General features: G+C 36.6%; 1 protein-coding gene and 1 long non-coding RNA gene across 6 annotated transcripts in view; one reads left to right on the top strand and one right to left on the bottom strand.

The window, feature by feature from the left end:
- cacna1eb (calcium channel, voltage-dependent, R type, alpha 1E subunit b) overlaps window positions 1–19,589 on the bottom strand; it is a 95,762-nt gene continuing 76,173 nt past the window's right edge. For 2 of the 5 annotated variants that reach the window (XM_024273450.2, XM_024273452.2), the window contains 19 exons: window positions 18,316–18,517; window positions 18,074–18,238; window positions 15,375–15,485; window positions 13,748–13,828; window positions 13,426–13,545; window positions 13,252–13,317; window positions 11,892–11,983; window positions 10,342–10,516; window positions 10,141–10,268; window positions 9,891–9,987; window positions 8,271–8,376; window positions 8,053–8,160; window positions 7,868–7,968; window positions 7,668–7,774; window positions 7,503–7,593; window positions 3,416–3,508; window positions 2,818–2,953; window positions 640–779; window positions 1–528 (listed from right to left, as the gene is read on the bottom strand). In XM_024273450.2, coding sequence (XP_024129218.1) covers window positions 28–528; window positions 640–779; window positions 2,818–2,953; window positions 3,416–3,508; window positions 7,503–7,593; window positions 7,668–7,774; window positions 7,868–7,968; window positions 8,053–8,160; window positions 8,271–8,376; window positions 9,891–9,987; window positions 10,141–10,268; window positions 10,342–10,516; window positions 11,892–11,983; window positions 13,252–13,317; window positions 13,426–13,545; window positions 13,748–13,828; window positions 15,375–15,485; window positions 18,074–18,238; window positions 18,316–18,517 — 2,620 coding nt within the window. In that variant the 3' untranslated portion in view covers window positions 1–27. The remainder of the gene's footprint in view (window positions 529–639; window positions 780–2,817; window positions 2,954–3,415; window positions 3,509–7,502; window positions 7,594–7,667; window positions 7,775–7,867; window positions 7,969–8,052; window positions 8,161–8,270; window positions 8,377–9,890; window positions 9,988–10,140; window positions 10,269–10,341; window positions 10,517–11,891; window positions 11,984–13,251; window positions 13,318–13,425; window positions 13,546–13,747; window positions 13,829–15,374; window positions 15,486–18,073; window positions 18,239–18,315; window positions 18,518–19,589) is intronic. The other 3 variants (XM_024273451.2, XM_024273453.2, XM_024273454.2) reach the window with 3 other exon arrangements.
- LOC112147226 lies at window positions 6,432–8,479 on the top strand. The gene is made up of 3 exons (XR_002919425.1): window positions 6,432–6,484; window positions 8,026–8,179; window positions 8,293–8,479. It is a non-coding gene; the product is annotated as an uncharacterized LOC112147226 (long non-coding RNA).

Below are 19,589 nucleotides of genomic sequence, written 5' to 3'. Positions count from 1 at the left end.
GCAGATTGTCTGGAAGGTCTCCTGTCCCTAGCATCTGTCGTCCTCCTCTGTGTCGCTGAGGGGGTCGCAGCCCGCAGCCGAGGCCGTCTGCACCAGACGCTTCCTAAAGTGTCCGTTGGGGACCTGCCAGCCGGATCGCCAGCGCGGCCGGGCTGTGCCGATGGTGTTTGAGCGTCCCAAACTGCAGGCCACCGCCGCCTCAAAGGTTAGTGTCTCCATAGGACCTGTGGGGTCGGGGCTGTGGTCGTCCTCCTGCGAGGTCAGGAAGGGCTCGGAGGGGTAGCGTCGTGGCGGGGACCCATGCTGGCCGGGCTCTCTCCGCCTCTCTGCCGGGGGCTTACCCCGCCTCGAGCTCTCCGGGCTGCCCCGTTCGTCCTCGTCTTCCCCCACCGAGGTGTTTGTGCGGCACACAAGCGGGGAGTAGGAGATGTGAGGGCGAGAGCTGGTTGGGGTCTGGGACATTGGTCGGCGCCCACTGGGCGTACTGGACTCTGACGTGGAAGGAACCGGGCTGTCCGAGCTGTTCCCCTGAAAGAAGGAATTCCTCCATCAAATCAAAGCTCTGATGATTAAACTCTTTGTTGTTGCTTTCTCTTTGCTTCCAGATTTGTGAGTTAAATCTATTCAAATCCTACCGACCTGTTTATCCTGGAAGTTCGTCCTCTCTGGGCTGGAGGATCGAGAAGGCTGCAAGCTTCTCTCCTCGGAGTTACAACGAGACGGGTCTGGAGACAGGAGGTGGCAGCGCTCCTTGGAACGGCCGCGTTCAGACCGAGAAACTAGAGGACAGCATTAAAATAAATAAAAATCCAGATCTTTATTCCTTAAAACAATGAAGAGCACACATGAAAATTTTAAACTAGCAAATGTCAAACTCACTAGAAGCTTCTAGTTGACCAGTTTCTAACATTTTAAAGACTAACTCCAATGAAATCATGTTTTTAACATGTTCTTGTGGCTTTTTTCTTACGGTGCAGGACATATAAGAAGAAAATTAAGAGTTTTTTTTATTCAAATTGTTGTGAATCAAAAGCAGATGAAAATGTAGCTGTAATGGGCGGCTCTGCTCCATTCCGATACATCAACTAGATCGGAGTGGCAAAACTTTGTGACTCATGGGCCCAAAAGGTTCGACAATTTGGAGTGGAGTGTTTGGTAATCCACCTCATAAAATAAAGAAATAATACAGAATCTGGAACAAACATGCTTTAATTTTGATTGAAAATTAATATTTAAACAAAAATATTCTACAATTTTTATTTCTAAATTGGGATTTTTGTTCTTATTGGGTTGATGTCCCTCGAGGAAAATAAAAACTTAGAGAAATGCTGCATTCATGTGGTGTTGGGACTTGGAAAATACACATGAATGTCAGAAAAACAACAAAATCTTCCAAAATCAAAATAATCCAGAATAACTTTCTGCAAATAAACTAAAGTCAGTGCATAGTATTTGTAGTGTATATATGGGGAGACACCAGAATCACAGGGAAAATAAAATTATTAATATGATTTATTCCAGTTTGGGGGGCCAGATTAAATAGTTTCATGTTTGCAAATGTGTAAAAAGAGATCTGCATGCCCGTAAAAAAGATTTGCAATTGGAAAATCATTTTAAAGTTTCTTTTTGAGCATTTTTTTTTTTTGCAGATGCGAAGCAAAAAACTGCATGTGAGCGCCTCCTGAATTTGCGGTTGCGAATTACGTCCCTGTCTTTATACGTCTTTATGATTGGATAGCCACAAATCAAACTGTCCAATCAAAGAGACTCAAACTTTAAGGTGGATTTCAGTGTTAACATGAATGTAGACGGTATTGGTTGCATAGGGAAAATCCTTAAAAAAAAAATAGAACATTTAGTTTTTTTTTTTCAAGCATTGTTTTGCAGATGCAAAAAACAAATTAAAAATTTAAATTTGCAAAAAACAAATTTTGAGATTTTTTAACAGATTTTTTTAAGGAATCGAAAAATGAAAATTTGTTTTTTCAAGATTTAATTTATTTTAAGAAACATGAAAAAAAAGTATTTTAAGGATTTCCCTACGCAACCAATACTGTCTATATTCCTCTCGGTCACATTAACACTGAAATCCACCTTAAAGTTTGAGTTGGAACGACAGGAAGTCACCTCTCTTTGATTGGACAGTTTGATTTGTGCCCATCCAATCACAAAACACCTATAGAGACAGGGACATAATTTTCAACCGCAATTTCAGGAGTTCATAAGCATTTTTTTTTGTTTCTCATCTGAAAAAAAGCTTGAAAAAAAACATTAAAATTATTTCACAAATACAAATCTTTTCTACAGGAATGAAGATCTCTTTTTTGGGGCATTTTTATGATAAAGCTTGATTTATGTGCGAATCTATTCAGTTGAGGTTACAAATTTTTATGGCCGTATTTTGAGCACATATATATTGTTTTCCATTTCCGTGGGGTGTGTGAGAGGTTGAAAGCTCGCAGGAGAACAGGTAAACAAAAAAGAAATGTCGGGAAGCAGGGGCGGGGCTAGAGCCAAGGGTCCCGCCCACAACTCAGAGGCGATTTATTTGTTTCTTTCTTTTTCTTTTTTCTTCAGCTTTTATCTTGTTGCTCAGCTGTTGGACTAATTTCTAATGAACTCCTGCCGCTCTGCAGAAACTATGTTGGCCTAAAAGCAGCATAATTATAGTTAAAAGTCAAGTGGGACTTTAAAATGTGAATTATGTCTCATTCAAAGCTGTAATTAACACATTTTAGGGAACTGCTATTCATGTTTTAAAATCTTCTTTTAACATAGATAAAGATTATTTTTTGTGGTAGTAAAAGCAGCACCAACCAGCTGCCTTGTAGCTTTTATGGCGAGGCCGGTACACTCTCTCCGGACTCTTTTCCTCCTCCCAGAGTCCATTTAGGCGTTCGTCTGCAACAGTGGACACCGAACGCTTCATGGAGCCGCTTGCAGCCTCGGCCTGCTTCACGTTTGAAAACACACAAACATAAAAAGCACAGGATAAATAAGATAATATGTTATTATTGTGTAATTTAACCCCTTAACACCTGAATGTATTTCCAGTAATGAAAAAAATTTAGATTTTAGATATATATATATGTATATTTATTTAGGTAATTTTGGACCCAAAGTTGCATGTTTGAGACGACAGGCATTAAGGGGTTAAAGAACAATATGAACGTTCTCATGCTTTTTGATGCACAAATGCAGGAAATCCAAAACAATTCTCCAGAACTCAAGGATCAAACCATGTTATTCTTATTCCCCGAACCTCAGTCGGGTTTTCGATACAGCATTCCCAACAACAGAACCTCCAAGCGACTGAGAGCATTCCGGAAAAAGGTTGCTTCTGCTACAGAGCCCATGCAGCGACCGGCGTCTCCACGATCCGTCTCAGCAGCCGGGTCGCGGAGGATATCTGTACCTGCAACTCTACAGCCAGGCGGGGCATGGAAGAGGCCCGCACACACAGACCCCTCCCAAGAGGAAGCTCTATCCCCCACTTGCAATCTCCCACCTAAGTGAGTACAGAAACAAAAGAGCAGGGCAAGGAAAGACAGAACTCATCAGGCATCTCCCTGCGGTGACGGCCTCTCCGTCTGCAGGTCCGGTTCAGGCAAGAGGAGGGAAAACAGGACTGAGGGCCATCCATTCCAGCCATTTCAATCAGAAGCCATTCCAGCACTTAACAGATCATCTCATCACCAGCAGATCTGACTTAAAGTAGACATCATCCACAACAATCTACAGGAAAAGATGCAGATTTTCTTTCATTCTGGAGTCATGCACGAACACGATTCAGCAGCAGGATCTGTCCAAAGAGGCCCGATGCATTCGAAATCACACGAACACTCAAGTACTTTAGGTTTAATCCATTTTTGGCAGCCAGAAAAACCAGACAGCAACAAAACAGCAGCAGCAGGAGCACAGCGCGGATTTGATTTTCAGTCTAAAAGACGGCAGAGATGCGGCGCTCTGCACGACACTGCAGAAACAGAATCAGTCAAAACATGTTTACGACATGCCTGTGGGGTTAAAGGCTAAAACAGAAAACAATTTGAGTTCTAACACATTTAGATTTGACCTAAATCATGCATTATTAAGCTTTTTTTTAGGGTTGTACAAAGGAAGAAAAAAGTATTTGAATTCTGCCATCCAAATGCAACCTTTATCAGTAAAGGAGCCGATAAACATTTTTTTTTTTACCCTTTTAGGAAAATCTGATACTACTTTTCATCTTTACATTGCAGTTTTTATAATAAATATGAATTATGTTTATTTTTGTGCACAAATAAATACAAAAATAGTAAGATAAACTGGAATTTTCTTAAAGTGTAAAGCCGTTTTCTTACTTTGACTTTCTTTCAAAATAAAAGACTTCCTGTCCCAAACAGGAACATGTATTCCTAAACAACACGACACAAAAATGACATTTTCTCTTGTTATATTTTAGGATTACTTTGGTGAACCGTCATCCTTTTTAATGATGCAGTAGAAAAAGTATATAAAAATACACAAATCTATATATTTTAGCCACTCTCCTCTGAATAGCTACTAACCATTGTTATGCAGCATGAGATAAAATGTCATAAAATAAACTCACCAATCAGAAAAATTCATACTTTTTACAAAAAATTTGCCTAATATTTGTAATCTGAGTATTCTGGAGGAAGTGTAGAGCAAACAAGGCCTAATGATGTCAGCAGGGATATAAAAACCATTTCAGATTATCTTCTATGTTCACCTCAGTCATAAACTTATAAACTTAACTAAAATAAATTAAATCAATGCAAAGTTAGGGACCCATACTTTTAAAAATAACTTGTATTTTTCCTTAATCAGAGAGTCACTGTTTAGCCTCAGGTTGCAGACGTCTGGTTCATTTGAACAGAGAGAAATAGTCGAAGAAATTAAAAAAAAATGATTTTCAAGAATTTTTGTAACTATATTTGCATTTTATCGGGGGAAATATGTATTTGAACCCTAAAAGACTGCAGAAAAGACGTTTCTCGTAGTTGATGATCAGGTTTTTTCTGCACATATCAGGAGGAATTGTGCTTCATTTTTATTTACAAATGACTTTTAAATCATTCAGATTCGGTGGCTGTTGCTAAGCAACTCTGAGCTTCAACTCTCTCCAGAGGTTTTCTAGAGGTTCAGAGACTGGCTGGACCACTCCATGACCTCGATATGCTTCTTCTTCAGTCATTCCTTGGTTATCTTGATTGTATGTTTTAGGTCTTTTCTACACATTCACAATATGAACTCATGATATATGATGATGCCATCGAGCTGCATGTTGGTCTGACTCGACCACATCAACTTCTCTATAAATCAGCAGGGGGACTTTGCAAGCTCTACAAATTGTTAAACCAAAGTCTTACTGATGGTTTTCTTGGTGACTGTGGCTCCAACTAACTCCTACCGTCATGTTTTAGACCAGGGGTCTGCAACTTTCAACACTTATAGAGCCATTCGGGTCATTTTTTCACAGACCAAAACCCGGCAGGAGCCACAAAGGCTCACTTCATCCTTTAGAAAAATAAGACAAAGATTTGATTTTATGTCAAGGCTACAATTAAAATAAATAAAAAATAAATTTTGCATGAATAAAACATAAATATAAAAAGAAAATAGACTTTTTTTTTCAAAATATAAAGCAGTTTATAGCTATTAACTGAGGTTTGCAGGATTTCTTTTCAAAATAAAAGACACCTTGTGCCACATAGAATCAGCTCAATGCTGTCAATGTAGTAGCAGGAAGTGTAATGTCAGAATTGATTTAAAAGATACGTTTATTTTACCAATTGTGGGAAATCTCTGCCAAAAATAAACAAATCAAACTCAAAAAATAAATTAGAGCCAATTATGACTAAATATTGTTCAAAAATAAAATATCGGTCTTATGATCCAGTTTGCTTTAATTCCGGTTATAATTAATTTTCTGTGGTACACAGTGCACAAAAACCTGATGTCTAAAATGTTTTAGCTCAGTAGCGTTAGCTTTTAAAACTAGAGATTTAAAACAGATTCTTTTGGACAGGTGTCTTTTCTACAGTGATCAGTTCAAACAGGTGTCTTCAGGTGACAGGTTGATTAGGAGGGTCTGACGGGTCTGTCTGAACCAGAACTCTTAGGTCGTGTCTGAAATCCCCCTAATCACTATATAGTGTGTTCGAAATTTTCTAGTGCTGTCCGAATCCATTAATTCCAAAATCAAGTGCACTAGAAATTTCCCAGAAGTCTTTGCGAAAAACTAGCATACATCGATGCTCACTAGATTAGTGGATATAGACCACAATGAATTGCGGTCGAACAATTTTGAACAAAAAAACGTGTTTAAATGTAATTTTTTAATAAACCATCCACAATTTCACCACCAGAACACAGTGGAGTCATAAATAAACGTGAAATGTTCGTTTTTTTTTATTTTTCACTTCGCGAAATAATCAGTGACGTCATATCAGGAGTTTAGAAAAATGAAAGAAAAGTAGTGAGTATCGTCTCCGAATTACTAGGTTGAAAAAAATCAATTTGAATCGATTTAAGCTTAATAAATCAATAATTGATTTATAAAAGATATAAATCGATTTAGCACATAAAGCTAAAGTCCGCTAGCTTGATGCTAACCTTCAATAGAATTTCCCATAGGACGGCTAATGCTAACGCTCGGTCGACCAAAAAAATACATTGCTGACTAAATTAACATCTTTATTTACTTACAGGCATTAATTTTCCAAAATCTTTGAAGGAAATATTTTTTAAGTAACTATTTGTGGTCTAAAACTTCGTTTTTCCCCTCATACTATTGTCTTCTTCTTGAATAAAGTGTACTGCTTTAGCACGATCGCCACCTAGTGGCCAAACTGAAACGCCCTCCAGGAGAAGCAGGACAATGTTTACAATGTTAATGATCTGAACATTTTTGTTAGAACTTCTCCTTTAGAGAATCCATGTAACTCTGTATGATATTAACAATCTTATTATTTCACTAATAAATTTTACAATATGTGAACTGGATCAGATTAATATGAATATATTCAAGTTACATAGTAGATTTTTAATGTATTTCTAAACAAATGTGTATAATTGTATAAACTTAAAATTGAACTGAATTGAAGAATCGAAAGAATTGAAATAAATCAGAATCGAATCGTTTCTGGAAATTATAACCAATACCCAGCCGTTTAGGAATTACCTTTAAAATCCAGAGCAGTATATAGTCCCGTACTGTATATTTTTTAATAGTTTTTTTAGAATTCGGACACAACCTTAGTGTTACTAGGGGATCAAACACTTATTTCCTTCAATGAAATGCAAATTTATTTATCTAATATTTTTAAAGAGGATTTCTTGATTTTTCTATCTCTCACCGTTAAAATGAACCAATCATTAAGAGGGCGAATCTACATAATCACCAAAGAATCAAATACTTGTTTTCCTCCACTGCATGTGATAAAGTAAAAATGTTGACGTGAATGATTTGAATCCTGTTTGACGTCTCGTCTCACCTGCTGGTTGGCGTCCGTTTCAGAGCTGATGGGCTGCAGGAACAGCTCCTGAGGTGAAATGGGGCTCAGAGCCACGAAACCGCCCCTCGTCCTGTGAAGGGAGGATGAAAAAACAGCATTGAGCTGAGTGCACAGAAACAAATGTGCAGACATCTGCAGACTCACAGGGCCGAGCCAGCACTGTGGGCCATCAGTGGCAGCGGCTGGGTGTTGGACAGGACGTCCTCTGGGAGCGTGGAGGCGTCCAGACGCTTAAACATCAAATTACTCTTCTGAAACAAGTTTCATCAACACACAAGATTGATTTGATTGCAAAAAAAGATTAAATTCCTTTAAAAAAAACAGTGTGTGCACGCTGAGCTGACCTGAGCTTCCAGCTGCTGCCTGAGTTTCTTGGCTTTGTTCTGTTTGAAGTAATCCATTATCATCATTGAAGCATAGATCTTCCCCACCGTCATGTCAGTATCTGTGAGACACGCTACATTAAGTCTCTGCTTCTCTTTTTTTTTTCTCTTTTCTGCAGCACAATTTTCAGCAGCTTGAGCCAGACCTTTGTTGATAGGTACCAGGAGGTCCAAAGTCTTCTGGGGCAGATACGGCCAAATGATGCTGATCTCCTTCTGCAGCTCCGCATCCAAGGCAATGCGGTCCTCGCCACCTGAAACGAGCATCACAGAGTGAGAACTCAATGTGTCTTTCAGTAAAAATATGTGAATTAACTGCAAATCCATGCAATATCATAAAAAAAGTAAACTACACGCGCATGACCTCTAGCTATTTTAATGTCCAGAGCCGTGCGGATGAGCGACATCAGGGTGGAGGTGAAGTGAACGCTCATGTCCTCGTCCACGGGCATGTTCATCAACACCAGCCGCTGAAAGAGACGCGCAGCAGGAAGGAAATGATGACAAACTTTTAAATCACCAGAAAAATGAGTAAAATTGGAGGAATAAAGGCTGAGCTTGTGCTACTAAATAGGAACTCTTAGAAGTTTTGATTAATCGTCTGATCTGCTATTTTCTGATATTTAACGGTTGACCAATTTATAAATAATTTGGATTTAAGGATTTTATTTTAAGCAGATTGCCAATCCTAATTGCTCTCCATAATGAACAGATTATTGTTGTTTTTACCACATTTTATGCTTTTTTCTGTGTTTAGGATTTAAACTAAATTTAAATGAAACATCTAATTAGTAAAATATTCAATTAATTATTTAAGAAACAAGTTAATAGGGATTTATTATATGATTTACTGTTAAATTTGTAAAAAAGCAGAATTATTCTCTCCTATTGTTTATATTTTATGGCTGATTTTTTATGTTTTCGGACAAATACTGGTGTGAAGCCCATTGAGACCACTCTGTTGTGTAATTGGCAATATAAATAAAATTTAATTGTTAAAACTGTCCTCTGTGCTGGTTTTTTCTAAATCTACACATGTAGTGTCTGAAACAAAAGCTGTAAATCTGATTTTAAAAGATACAACACATTAAATCAGTGAAAATATCCTCTTTTGTTAACAGTTTTGAACATAATCAATGCTAAATACTATTTTTTTTTTGGTTTATAATTTATATTTTGTCATAAAACTGAAGTAAAGTGATTTATTTTCTAGAATGTTAACTTTTTACACGGTAGGCTAGTGTATTATTTTATTATTTAATGAACCTTTTGGCCTGTATTCTTATAAATTACTCTGTTAATTTATCTTTAAAGCAGCTTTTTGTGGCAATGCTTAATATTTATCATTTTAGTACAACTCCAGCTTTTTTTAAACAAATATTTGGTTACAACAAATTAAAATCAAATACAATCCAACTTTATTTAAAGAGCAATTTTCCAACTTGTGCTACTCAAAGTGCTTAAAATAAACACATAATAGAATTTTAAAAACAAAATTAAGAAAATGTACAAAAAATATGTATAAAACAGAATCACATTATGTGTTATATTACATAATAAATCCACGACAAACCTGAAAGTATAAAAAAAACAAAATTCTAAGAAGCAAAATGTTATTATTTTTATAGCAAAAATAAAAAAAAGTGAGATCAAACTGTTTTTTTTTTTTATTTAAATAGAAAGGTAAAGCGTGTAAGGACAAAATAAAAATGTGTAAATTCAAAAACAGCAAAGAAAACGTCAAAACTATGAGAAAATTGTCTAAAAAAATCCACTTAACTACAAACTAGGTTTCAGGGATTTTTTCCAAAGAGTATCACAATTATATGTCATAACTACATGTTTTATTCTGAATTAAATCTGTACTAATGAGACTTTGGTGTAATTTCTATATCATTGTAAACAGCCAATGTGATAAGAAGTGACTGGTGACTATAAGGCTTAAATCAGACCTTCTTGTTTTCAGAAAATTGGATTTCCTTACCTTGTAGGCTATCTTAGCTGGGCACTTTTTACCCAAACCCAGAGGAGGTGACATGTGTGTCAGCATCTCATACATGGCTGTGTAGTGAATGCGCCCGCTGCAAAGAGAACAGACCATGAGAAACATGGATACAGACAGACAAAACTTTTCTTGCTCAATTGCTGCCCTCTGCTGGACAAAGTCGGTACCAATCCTCTCAGAAAAAAAATGTTAAATGTGAAACAGCATCATAAAACAGCCTGAAGCTCACCAGGCCAGCCGATCGTACTCCCCCCAGATTCGAACAAACTCATCCAGGTGATGGGGGCCCAGGATGGACGAGTCCCGAGTCAGGTACTCAAAGTTATCCATAATCACAGCCACAAAGAGATTCAGCATCTTGAAAAACAAAACACACACTATGATCAATATGAAAACTGTAGCTTAACTAGTTTATTCTGGTTTTGTTTACCAGGAAAGAGCTGAAGAAGATGAAGGAGACAAAGTAGCAGTAAGCGAAGTCGGTCCCACAGCCGCCCTCGTGGTCCGGAGACATGGTGAGCGGAGCGATGGAGGGATCTGGTTCACACTCCTGTCCGGAGAGACAGGAGAGCATGATCTCCTGCCAGGACTCCCCTGTTGCACTCCTGGAGATGAAGGACAGAAGAAACACACCAGCTTACATCCAACTTCACACTAGTGCTGCCACAAACGATTAATAAATTAAAATTATTTTTACAGATTAGTCGACTAATAGGGTCATGCAAAGTGGATGTAAAACACACATCATTAGCTTTTTAACAAACTAAATCTAGATACTTAGCATTACCTGCAAAATTTCTAGTGTGAATGCTGTAAGCTGAATTTGGCCGCTGAAGATGCTGAAGTTGATAGCTAAAAACGCTGAAGATGGAAGTGAATAGCTAAAATCGCTAAACCTAATAGCTGAGAACGCTGAAGCTGATAGTCAGCTAAAATATTAGTGTAATGCCAAATTAACCTACAAAATGAAATGAAAAAAGGCTAAATTAACAAAAACAGCCAGCATGTAGCTGAAATATTAGCTATATTCCAAAACAGCATAAAAAAGAAACAAAAAAGCCTAAATTAGCCAAAATAGCTAGCATGTAGCAGAAATATTAGCCAAAAATTCCAAATTAGACTAAAAAAATAGAAAAAGCCTAAATTAGCCATAACAGCTAATTTGTAGCTAAAAATATTAACTACACTCCAAATTAGCCTAAAAAAAAACTGAAAACGCCTAAATTAGCCAAAACGGCTAGCATGTAGCTGAAATATTAGCTAAATTTTAGTTTACCCTAAAAAGCCCCAAAAGCCCAAATTAGCCAAAAAACTGCTAGCATGTAGTTGAAATGTTAGCTAAACTCCAAACTAGCCAAAAAAAAAGAAAAAAGCCTAAATTAGCCAAAGCAGCTAACATGTAGCTAAAATATTAACTAAACTCCAATTTACCCTAAAAAAAACAGGGAAAAGCCTAAATTAGCCAAAACAGCTAGCATGTAGCTGAAATATTAGCTACATTTTAATTTACCCTAAAAAGCCCCAAAAGCCCAAATTAGCCCTAAAAAACTGCTAGCATGTAGTTGAAATGTTAGCTAAACTCCAAATTAGCCAAAAAAAAAAAAACAGGAAAAAGCCTAAATTAGCCAAAACAGCTACCATGTAGCTGAAATATTAGCTAAATTTTAAAATACCCTAAAAAGCCCAAATTAGCCAAAACAGCTAGCATGTTGCTGAAATATTAGCTTAACTCCAAAATAGCTTAAAAACCTTAATAAATGAAAAAATAGTCCAAAAGGCTACCATAATGCCATTATAACTTTCAACTTTACTACACTCTGACTCCATATAATATAAAGTAACGACTAATCAACTATTAAATTAGTCGTCGACTAGTTTAATAGTTGATTAGTCGTCGATTAGTTGACTAATTGTGGCAGCCCTACTTCCCACAAACACATATTAAAAAAAAAAGTTTGGTTATGGTCTGATGAGACTTACCTGAAGAGAAGCATCAGTGCGCTGAAAAAGGTTTTGAAATTGTTGTGCTGATTGATGTGGCTCTCATCGTTCAGCTTGATGTTTCCAAACACCTGCACAAAAACGAGCGGAGTCACTGAAGATGAAAACTTCTCACATAAAAACTGCCGATCCAGCAGATTAATAAAAACGTTGCAGTGCAGACAACAGGCTTGAGCCAGAGAAGCCTAAAACCCTCATCTGTCTGTCTTCTGTCTGATCATTTATCCGTCCATTGCAGGTTCTCTGCAGGTTTGGATCAACCTGAGGTTCTGGAGCCACATGCAGCTACTTCCTCCCTCCACTGGCTTTGAATAACAATGCTAACAATTTCTTTTACTTTTTTAAGTTTTGTCATTTATATTTTGAATATTAACATGTCAGATAACTGAGAAAAATAATGGTAAGATTAGTTTATTATTAAATAAGAATAAAGCACATATAGATTTATAAAAAAAAAAAAATAGATTCTACACCAATGTTATCATGTTTATATTTAATAGTAAAAAGGAGGAAATAAATACAGCGCACCAAAGTTTTAAAAAAGAAAAATATAATGTTTGATTTGACTTTCTATCTTATTTGACGGTTTATTTTATTTTGAAGGTAACTTTTGATCTGCTGTCAAAAGTAAAATAAGCTAAAATGGTTATTCAAAGAAAATTATAATGATTCAAATGTTTAAAACATACTTTATATGAATTACATTGGCTACAAAAACATAGATAACGGGTATTTTTCTAAACTTTGTGGCTCAGTAAAAAATGACAGAAAATAGAAATATCTTCTTTATATGCTGAAAATTGAGCAAAACTTCTTAAAAATACTTTCCATTTAGATATATAATTTTGTAGAGCACTGTGTGTTTTATGAATCTACAGAAGATGAATTAAAGTCAGAATTTTTTTCTTTCTGGCCCTAATCCTCTTCCGTACATATGCCATATTTAGGAAAAAAGTAAATAAAGTCTGTTTTTTAAATTAATTTAATTGAATTAAATATACTTTTTTTGGACAGCTGTTTAAGATTTTTCTAAAGATTTATTAGCTGTGTAGATTGAGTTTGCAGATGCTATTTTTTTAAATGTGCAAAATTCTAAAAAGAAATACCTTTGCTCATTATAAACACAAACTATTATAATACTGACTAAGTTCATTTGAGCATAAGTGTTTTTTTTTAATAATTTTTAAAAATATTTGCTTTTTTTATGGTAAAATAAAAAGAAAAAACACTTCACATAGTGTCACGTTTATGACATAACAACGTTCCTATTTAAATTACACAATATTTTAATGAAGTAATAACATATGTTTTTGTTTGTGTTGTAATCTCAAAGCTGTACCTGCATTCCAATGATGGCGTATATGAAGAAGAGCATGGCGATTAGAAGGCAGACGTAAGGAAGAGCCTGTCAGAGCAAAGACAGCAAAGAACGGATGAAAGCTGCTCTTTTAAAAAAACGTCCTCATCTTTCAAACTGCTGGGAAAGAATAAAGTGGTTGTAGAAATGTCACACCTTGAATGATTGCACGAAGGTCCACAGCAGAATGCGGATGGTGTAGCCCTGCCTCAGCAGCTTGATCAACCGAGCTGTTCGGAAAAGCTTCAGGAAACTCATATTGATGGTGTTCACCGACTGGGAGAGACGAGCGCGTGGTTACAGAGAGGGTGACACAGATAGAGGAGAGAGTGGCAGCCAGGATGTAGACCACAGATGGCAAAATTTAACACAACATGACTTAAGCTGTGTCTGCAGAGTGGCACTGTAGTACGAGTTGGAAAAGAAACAAAAAGTTGTTGTTCCCTTCACGGTGAGTGACATCCAGCTCACGTCTTACCTGCAAATCCACCACTATTTCTGTGATGCTTCCAAGAACCGTAATGAAATCAAAAATGTTCCACGTGTCTCGAAAGTAATTCTGCAGGAAAAACAAAACATTTCAAGGTGAAATTATATTTAAATGGTACAAAGATACAATATGTTAAAGAAGTAAATTTTTTTGGAGTAATACTTGATGATAAATTGTTTTGGAAATCTCATATATATTTTGTAAAACATGAAGTTTTCATTGGTATTCTTTTTAAAATCATCAATGTATTAAATAAAGAGTCTGCATCTATTCAAACTCTTTAACTGTAAAAAAAAGGTATTTTTTCTGCTGCTTATGGTCATGGTACGGAGCCCCTAAAGGGACATAAAAGTAAAAAAAGTAAAACAATTTAAGGAAAAAACATTTTTTATTTTCTAAAAATGCTTGGGGGCTCTGTTAAAAAAAAAGTTTAAAAAAGTTTTGGTTACTAACTACAACTTGTGTTCTAAAAATTAAAGAAGTAAAAAAAATTGTGGTGCACACCAGATAGTAACTTTTTTTTAAATTTAAATTGAATTAACAAAAAAATGTTCTGGTTACTAACTACAACTTGTTTTCTAAAAAATTAAAGTAGTAAAAAAATAATTCTGGTGCACACCAGATCGTAACTGTTTTTTTAATTTAAATTGAATTAACAAAAAAATGTTCTGGTTACTAATTGTTGCACACTAGTTACTATCTGGTACGGATCCGTTACTAACCAGAATTATTGTCTTTTTTTTTTAATTATTTCAATTTTTGGAAAAACAAATTTTTTTCTTAAATGTCCCTTTGGGGGTTCCGTACCTTGGGGAGTAATACACACAATCAATATTTTTAAAACATGTTTTCTAAATGTCCACCGTTTGGTTGAGCAGGTGGTTAGTGTTCATTATTTGTTCCGTATATTTCATATTGTGCAGAGATTTGGGGAAATGCAGGAAAAACTATAACGGAATATTTGGTTATATCACAAAAAAAGCGATTAGAATAGTTAACAGAGTAGCGTATTTTGAACCAACTAATTCTTTATTTTGTTTGACTAAAAGTTGAAAATTACAGGACATTTTTTATGTTAAAGTATTAGAATATGTTTATAGGGTAAAGCATATTTTAGTTCCAAAGAATCTACAGAAAAAATTTACCTTAAGGGTTAAGTCTTTTTTAGTTTGAACAGGTTAAATTTCAAACCAGTGTTAAAACCAGTGATGTGTTTCAGTTTTGGAGTAAAATTATGGAATGAATTGAGTAATAAATTAAATTTAAGTTCTGTTTTTCTTTTTTTAACTTAAAAAACGTCTAAAATGTAAATGTTTCAATGACTACACATTACTAATTTGATTTACTTGTATTAATTTGTAAAAGATTGTTTTTTTTTTTTTTTTACTTGATCGCATTAATTTGTTCAGTAAAATATTGATCAGCATGGACTTATAGAGTATTGAAGAATAGGCATCTAATAAGAGTCATACACTTCTGCCTTTTCTCTTTTATTAGTTGTGTATTTTGTACATTTTTGTAAATCATGCAAATGACAAACTAAACCAATAAACTTAAACCTAAAAAAAAATAAGACTCAGGTGCTTTTAGGTCTTTGGTTTTTCTGGACGCTTACCACAAAACCGAACGCCATGATCTTGAGGATGCACTCCATGGAGAAGAGCACGGTGAAGGCCGTGTTTAGGTGTTTCAGTACAGTGTCGTAAGCTGTGGGTGCTGAGTGATACTGGAGAAAACACAAAGCGAAAGGTCACTAAGTTTATCCTCAGAAATGCTTTCAAGGGTTTTCTTTAGACAATCCATCCATTTTCTGTCGCTCATCCGGGACCAGGTGGCGGGGGCAGAAGTTTCTATACTTCCCCCTCCCCGGCTACCTACACCAGTTCCTTCCCAGGCCGGCTGAGAGCGTGTCCTGAGTCTCCGCCCAGTGAGACGTGCCCGAAACGCCTGAGAAGCTCCGATATGTATGTGCGTAATTCTTGATTTGTAAGTCATACAATACATTTTATGAATAAGTACAAAAATGTTTCACAAAAATACAAAATACTACTTAAACCTAGACTCAAAACAGCTTGAAACAAACCACACAGACAAAAATCTTTAAAAAGTATGCACAAATCGCTTGCTACGCACACACAAATCTGCATTCAAGCCTAAATCTGATGTAAAAACTCGGATTTGACTGACTGCAAGTGATGCGTTTACATGCTGCAAGAATTCTGGGTCATCAGAGTTTTCTTAAATTTTGAATAAAATCTGGTGAAAACTTGACGTTTTCCCACTTTCTTAAATAGATATGCTCGATAATTAATTTAAAAAAGTTTAAATATACGTTTTAAAACAACACTTAACTCGTGGCAGAACCTGCCCTGCGGGACTCCTCGACACCCAGAGAGCGGACTGAGTCGATCAGTCCTATGTCCCGCTGCACTCCCTGGGTGTGGAGAGGGGGAGGGGGGTTCTGGCACAAAGGAGCGGTGTCTCGATCAACTCTACGTCCAGCTGTCTGGGCCAAGCAGGCAGTTGAAGAGTTCGGATGTACAGCAGGATGTAAAGCTGATCAACTCTGTCCGCTCTCTGGGCGTCGAGGAAGACCTCACACCGCCAGCTCGAAGAAGAGCTCCGTGTCAAAGGCGCCGACGGGGAAAGCGGAGCATGGAGGGAGCAATCAGAATAGACCAACTTTAGTGTTGAGTGTTAAAAAAACTTGTATTTATACCTTTTTTTTTAATTAATTATCGAAGCACATGTGTTTAATAAAGTGGAAAAATGTGAAGTTTTTACCAGATATTATTCACTATCTAAGTTTAAAGTGGCTGATAAGAAAACTGTGATGACCCAGCATTTTAACAGCATTTAAACGCATCATTTACACACGAATCTTGGAGATGACAAAAGAGTCTCAGATCATATTTGTGCGTAAAGTTTTTTCTTTTTACCAGGAAATCCCATTGAGACTACATCTCATTTTCAAGGGAGACCTGGGCCAAAAGGCATCAAAACAAGAAAATAAAATACAGTTAAAACAATTAAAATAGAAATAAAAAACAATTACAATAAAATACAATTAAAATGAACAAAAGGACAATGATTAAAAGGTTAATCAAGAGTGGTACAGATTGGTCAAGAGCAGAGGTCTGCAACCTGTGGCTCCAGAGTCACATGTGGCTCTTTTATCTCTCCATGGTGGCTCGCTGGCTGAAAAAAAATAATTTAATAGGAAGTTTTTCAAGTTTTTTTTACTTTTGTAATCTAGTTTAATAAGGAATTTTAGGCTATTTTGGAGTTTAGCTAGTAAGTAAGCAAGAAGTTAGCTTTTTTTTTTTTTTTTTGCCTAATTTTGGCCTCTGAGTTTTTTATGCCAATTTGGAGTTTAGCTAAAGATTTAGCGAAAGTTTTTGGGTAATTGTTATCTACTAAGATTTTTTAAGCTAATTTAGAGTTCTCTTCTATTTTAGCAACAGGCTAACATTTTCGAGTAATTTTACTGAGGAATTTTAGGCTATTTTGGAGTTTAGCTAGTAATTAAGCAACAAGCTAGCTTTTTGGCTAATTCGGCATCCACTATTTTTACTCATTTTCACTTACTAAAAGGTAAAAATGAAAAAAAATTTTTTTGAGAGATGCTAGTTGCTTTTTATGTTTTTGCTTTTGATTGTAAAATAGAAATAATTAATATGTATTATTTTAAAAAATGGTAATGAATTATCCAAATTTCTTAAAGGCTTTAGTAAATCTATGAGGCTCCTTCTAGGTTTTGATCAAATTGCTCTTTTACTGTTAAAGGTTGCCGACCCCTGGTCAGGTGACATGTGCATACCAGTGCATATAGTTACTTTCAAGTAGCTGTAATTTTAAGTTTTCCGTGTGTAAATTGTACTGTTTTTATTTTAGAATTTTTGTACTTGTGTCCAAAATGTGAAGTACAAGTTACAAATCAAGACTTTCACATGCAGAAATCAGGGTGAGTCTATTTTCTCTCCATACTTCTAAACCAATCGTTAAGGGAGTGCCCAATCACCCTACAGAAGACCTCATTTCGACCCCTTGCATTCGAGATCTCGTTCTTTGGGGTCATGACAATAGATGAGTATTGGAACCAAAATCGGCCGCTAAATGGTTCCTACTGGTACCTTTACCACAACTGATGCTCCGATCTTCCCTCATATGTGAGCAAGATCTTAAACTCCTCCACCTGGAACATTACCTCTTCACCCAGACAAGCAGCTTCAAATACATTTTACTTTGCAAGTAAACAAATAAAACATTTCACACCAAAAATCACATTTTCATTCCGGCCAGTTGTACCTTTACCTTCATCATGAGAACCACAGTGTTGAGGGCGATCATGACGAGGACCGTGTACTCAAAGGAAGGCGACGCCACGAAATGCCACAACCTGTACTGGAAGGTTTGTCTGTTCTGCGGCATGTATCGGGTCATTGGTTTGGCGCTGATGGCGAAGTCAATGCAGGCCCTCTGACGGGACAAGAATACAAAAAACAACGTCAGGTAATCCACTAAACCACAGCGAGAGTTTCTGCTCGTTTCCAAACCTCGTTTTTCTCCAGGCTACACTCCTGAATCATTTTGTCTCCCTGCTCCTGGAAGGTGATGATGATGAGAGCCACGAAGATGTTGACGAAGAAGAAAGGAAAGACCACAAAGTAGACCACGTAGAAAATGGACATCTCCATTCGGTTCCCGCGACTCGGCCCCAAGTTCTCCTCCGTGACATCCGTAGAATGCTGAAGGACCCTGGAACAGAAAAACAAAGTTTCTCACAAGATGATTCAACCTCTGTCTCCCCCTCTGGCCTTCAGCGGGAACTATCTCTTAAGTTCTAGCACTTCCTGGTTATCCACACTTGATTTCCCATCAGCCCCTGCTGTCACTCCCAGGAGCTCCACACAGCTGGTTTCCATCAGTATTTAGTCTTGTTTCCTCTGACCCGGCTTCATCTGCCGCCTGCCCTGACCCTCGCCTGGACCCTGACCACTCTGGTTGTTCTCTGATGCCTCATGCTTGACCCCTGCCTGACCCTGATTTAGCTTTAAGCTGTGATTCACTCCTGATGTCCTGTCTGTGCCAAATAAATCTGCTACACTTGGATCTGTCTGCCTGTTTCTGACAATAAGCTTTCAGATTTCCAACTAATCATTTTATGCTTTAGAATAGCTTTGGGATTAATGTTGTTATTTTTCAATGTTGTTTCCCTCATTTGTTCACTTCGTGGTGCTTACAGAGCTCAGAGAAAGTCTTATCCTGATAAATTTGTGTCTCTTTGTGTATTTCTGCAGCTATGGGTAGAGATTCTGATGCTTTTTTTCATCTATTGCTCTTTTCATCTCATAAATCAAAGCATATAAAGGCTATTAAAGCTGTGTAGGAGTTACCGGTCCTTATGACCCACCCTCATTGGTTGAGTGGCTACTAAACACCCTTCACTTTGCCCCTGCCACCCCGGTCAGACCTGCATATTACAAATTTATAGAATTTGTTTTTTCAAAATGTCAGCATTACAGTTGGTTTTATCTCCATAGCAACCATTTTTTTGTGGTCGCCTGGGGGTGACGGAATTTTGGAAAAAGTACATTTTGGGATTTTTTTTGTTAACCATAACTACATTTCTTGTAATTTTTTATCATTTGTCACATTGGTGCACTCAGTTGGGCTGAATAGTTTATGTATTACATTTTTACAACATTATGGTAAAAAATATGCAAACAAAAGGGAAACTTTTGAAGCTTGCCATGCCAACACCGTTCAAAATCTACAAACTTTATTTAGGTCACCTTGTGGTGGCATTTTGAGATATGTGACTGTCCTC

The sequence above is a fragment of the Oryzias melastigma genome, linkage group LG17, assembly GCF_002922805.2.
Source record: "Oryzias melastigma strain HK-1 linkage group LG17, ASM292280v2, whole genome shotgun sequence".
NCBI lineage: Eukaryota > Metazoa > Chordata > Actinopteri > Beloniformes > Adrianichthyidae > Oryzias > Oryzias melastigma.
Note: the sequence above shows the minus strand (reverse complement) of the source record. Positions and strands in the feature narration are given on the sequence as shown.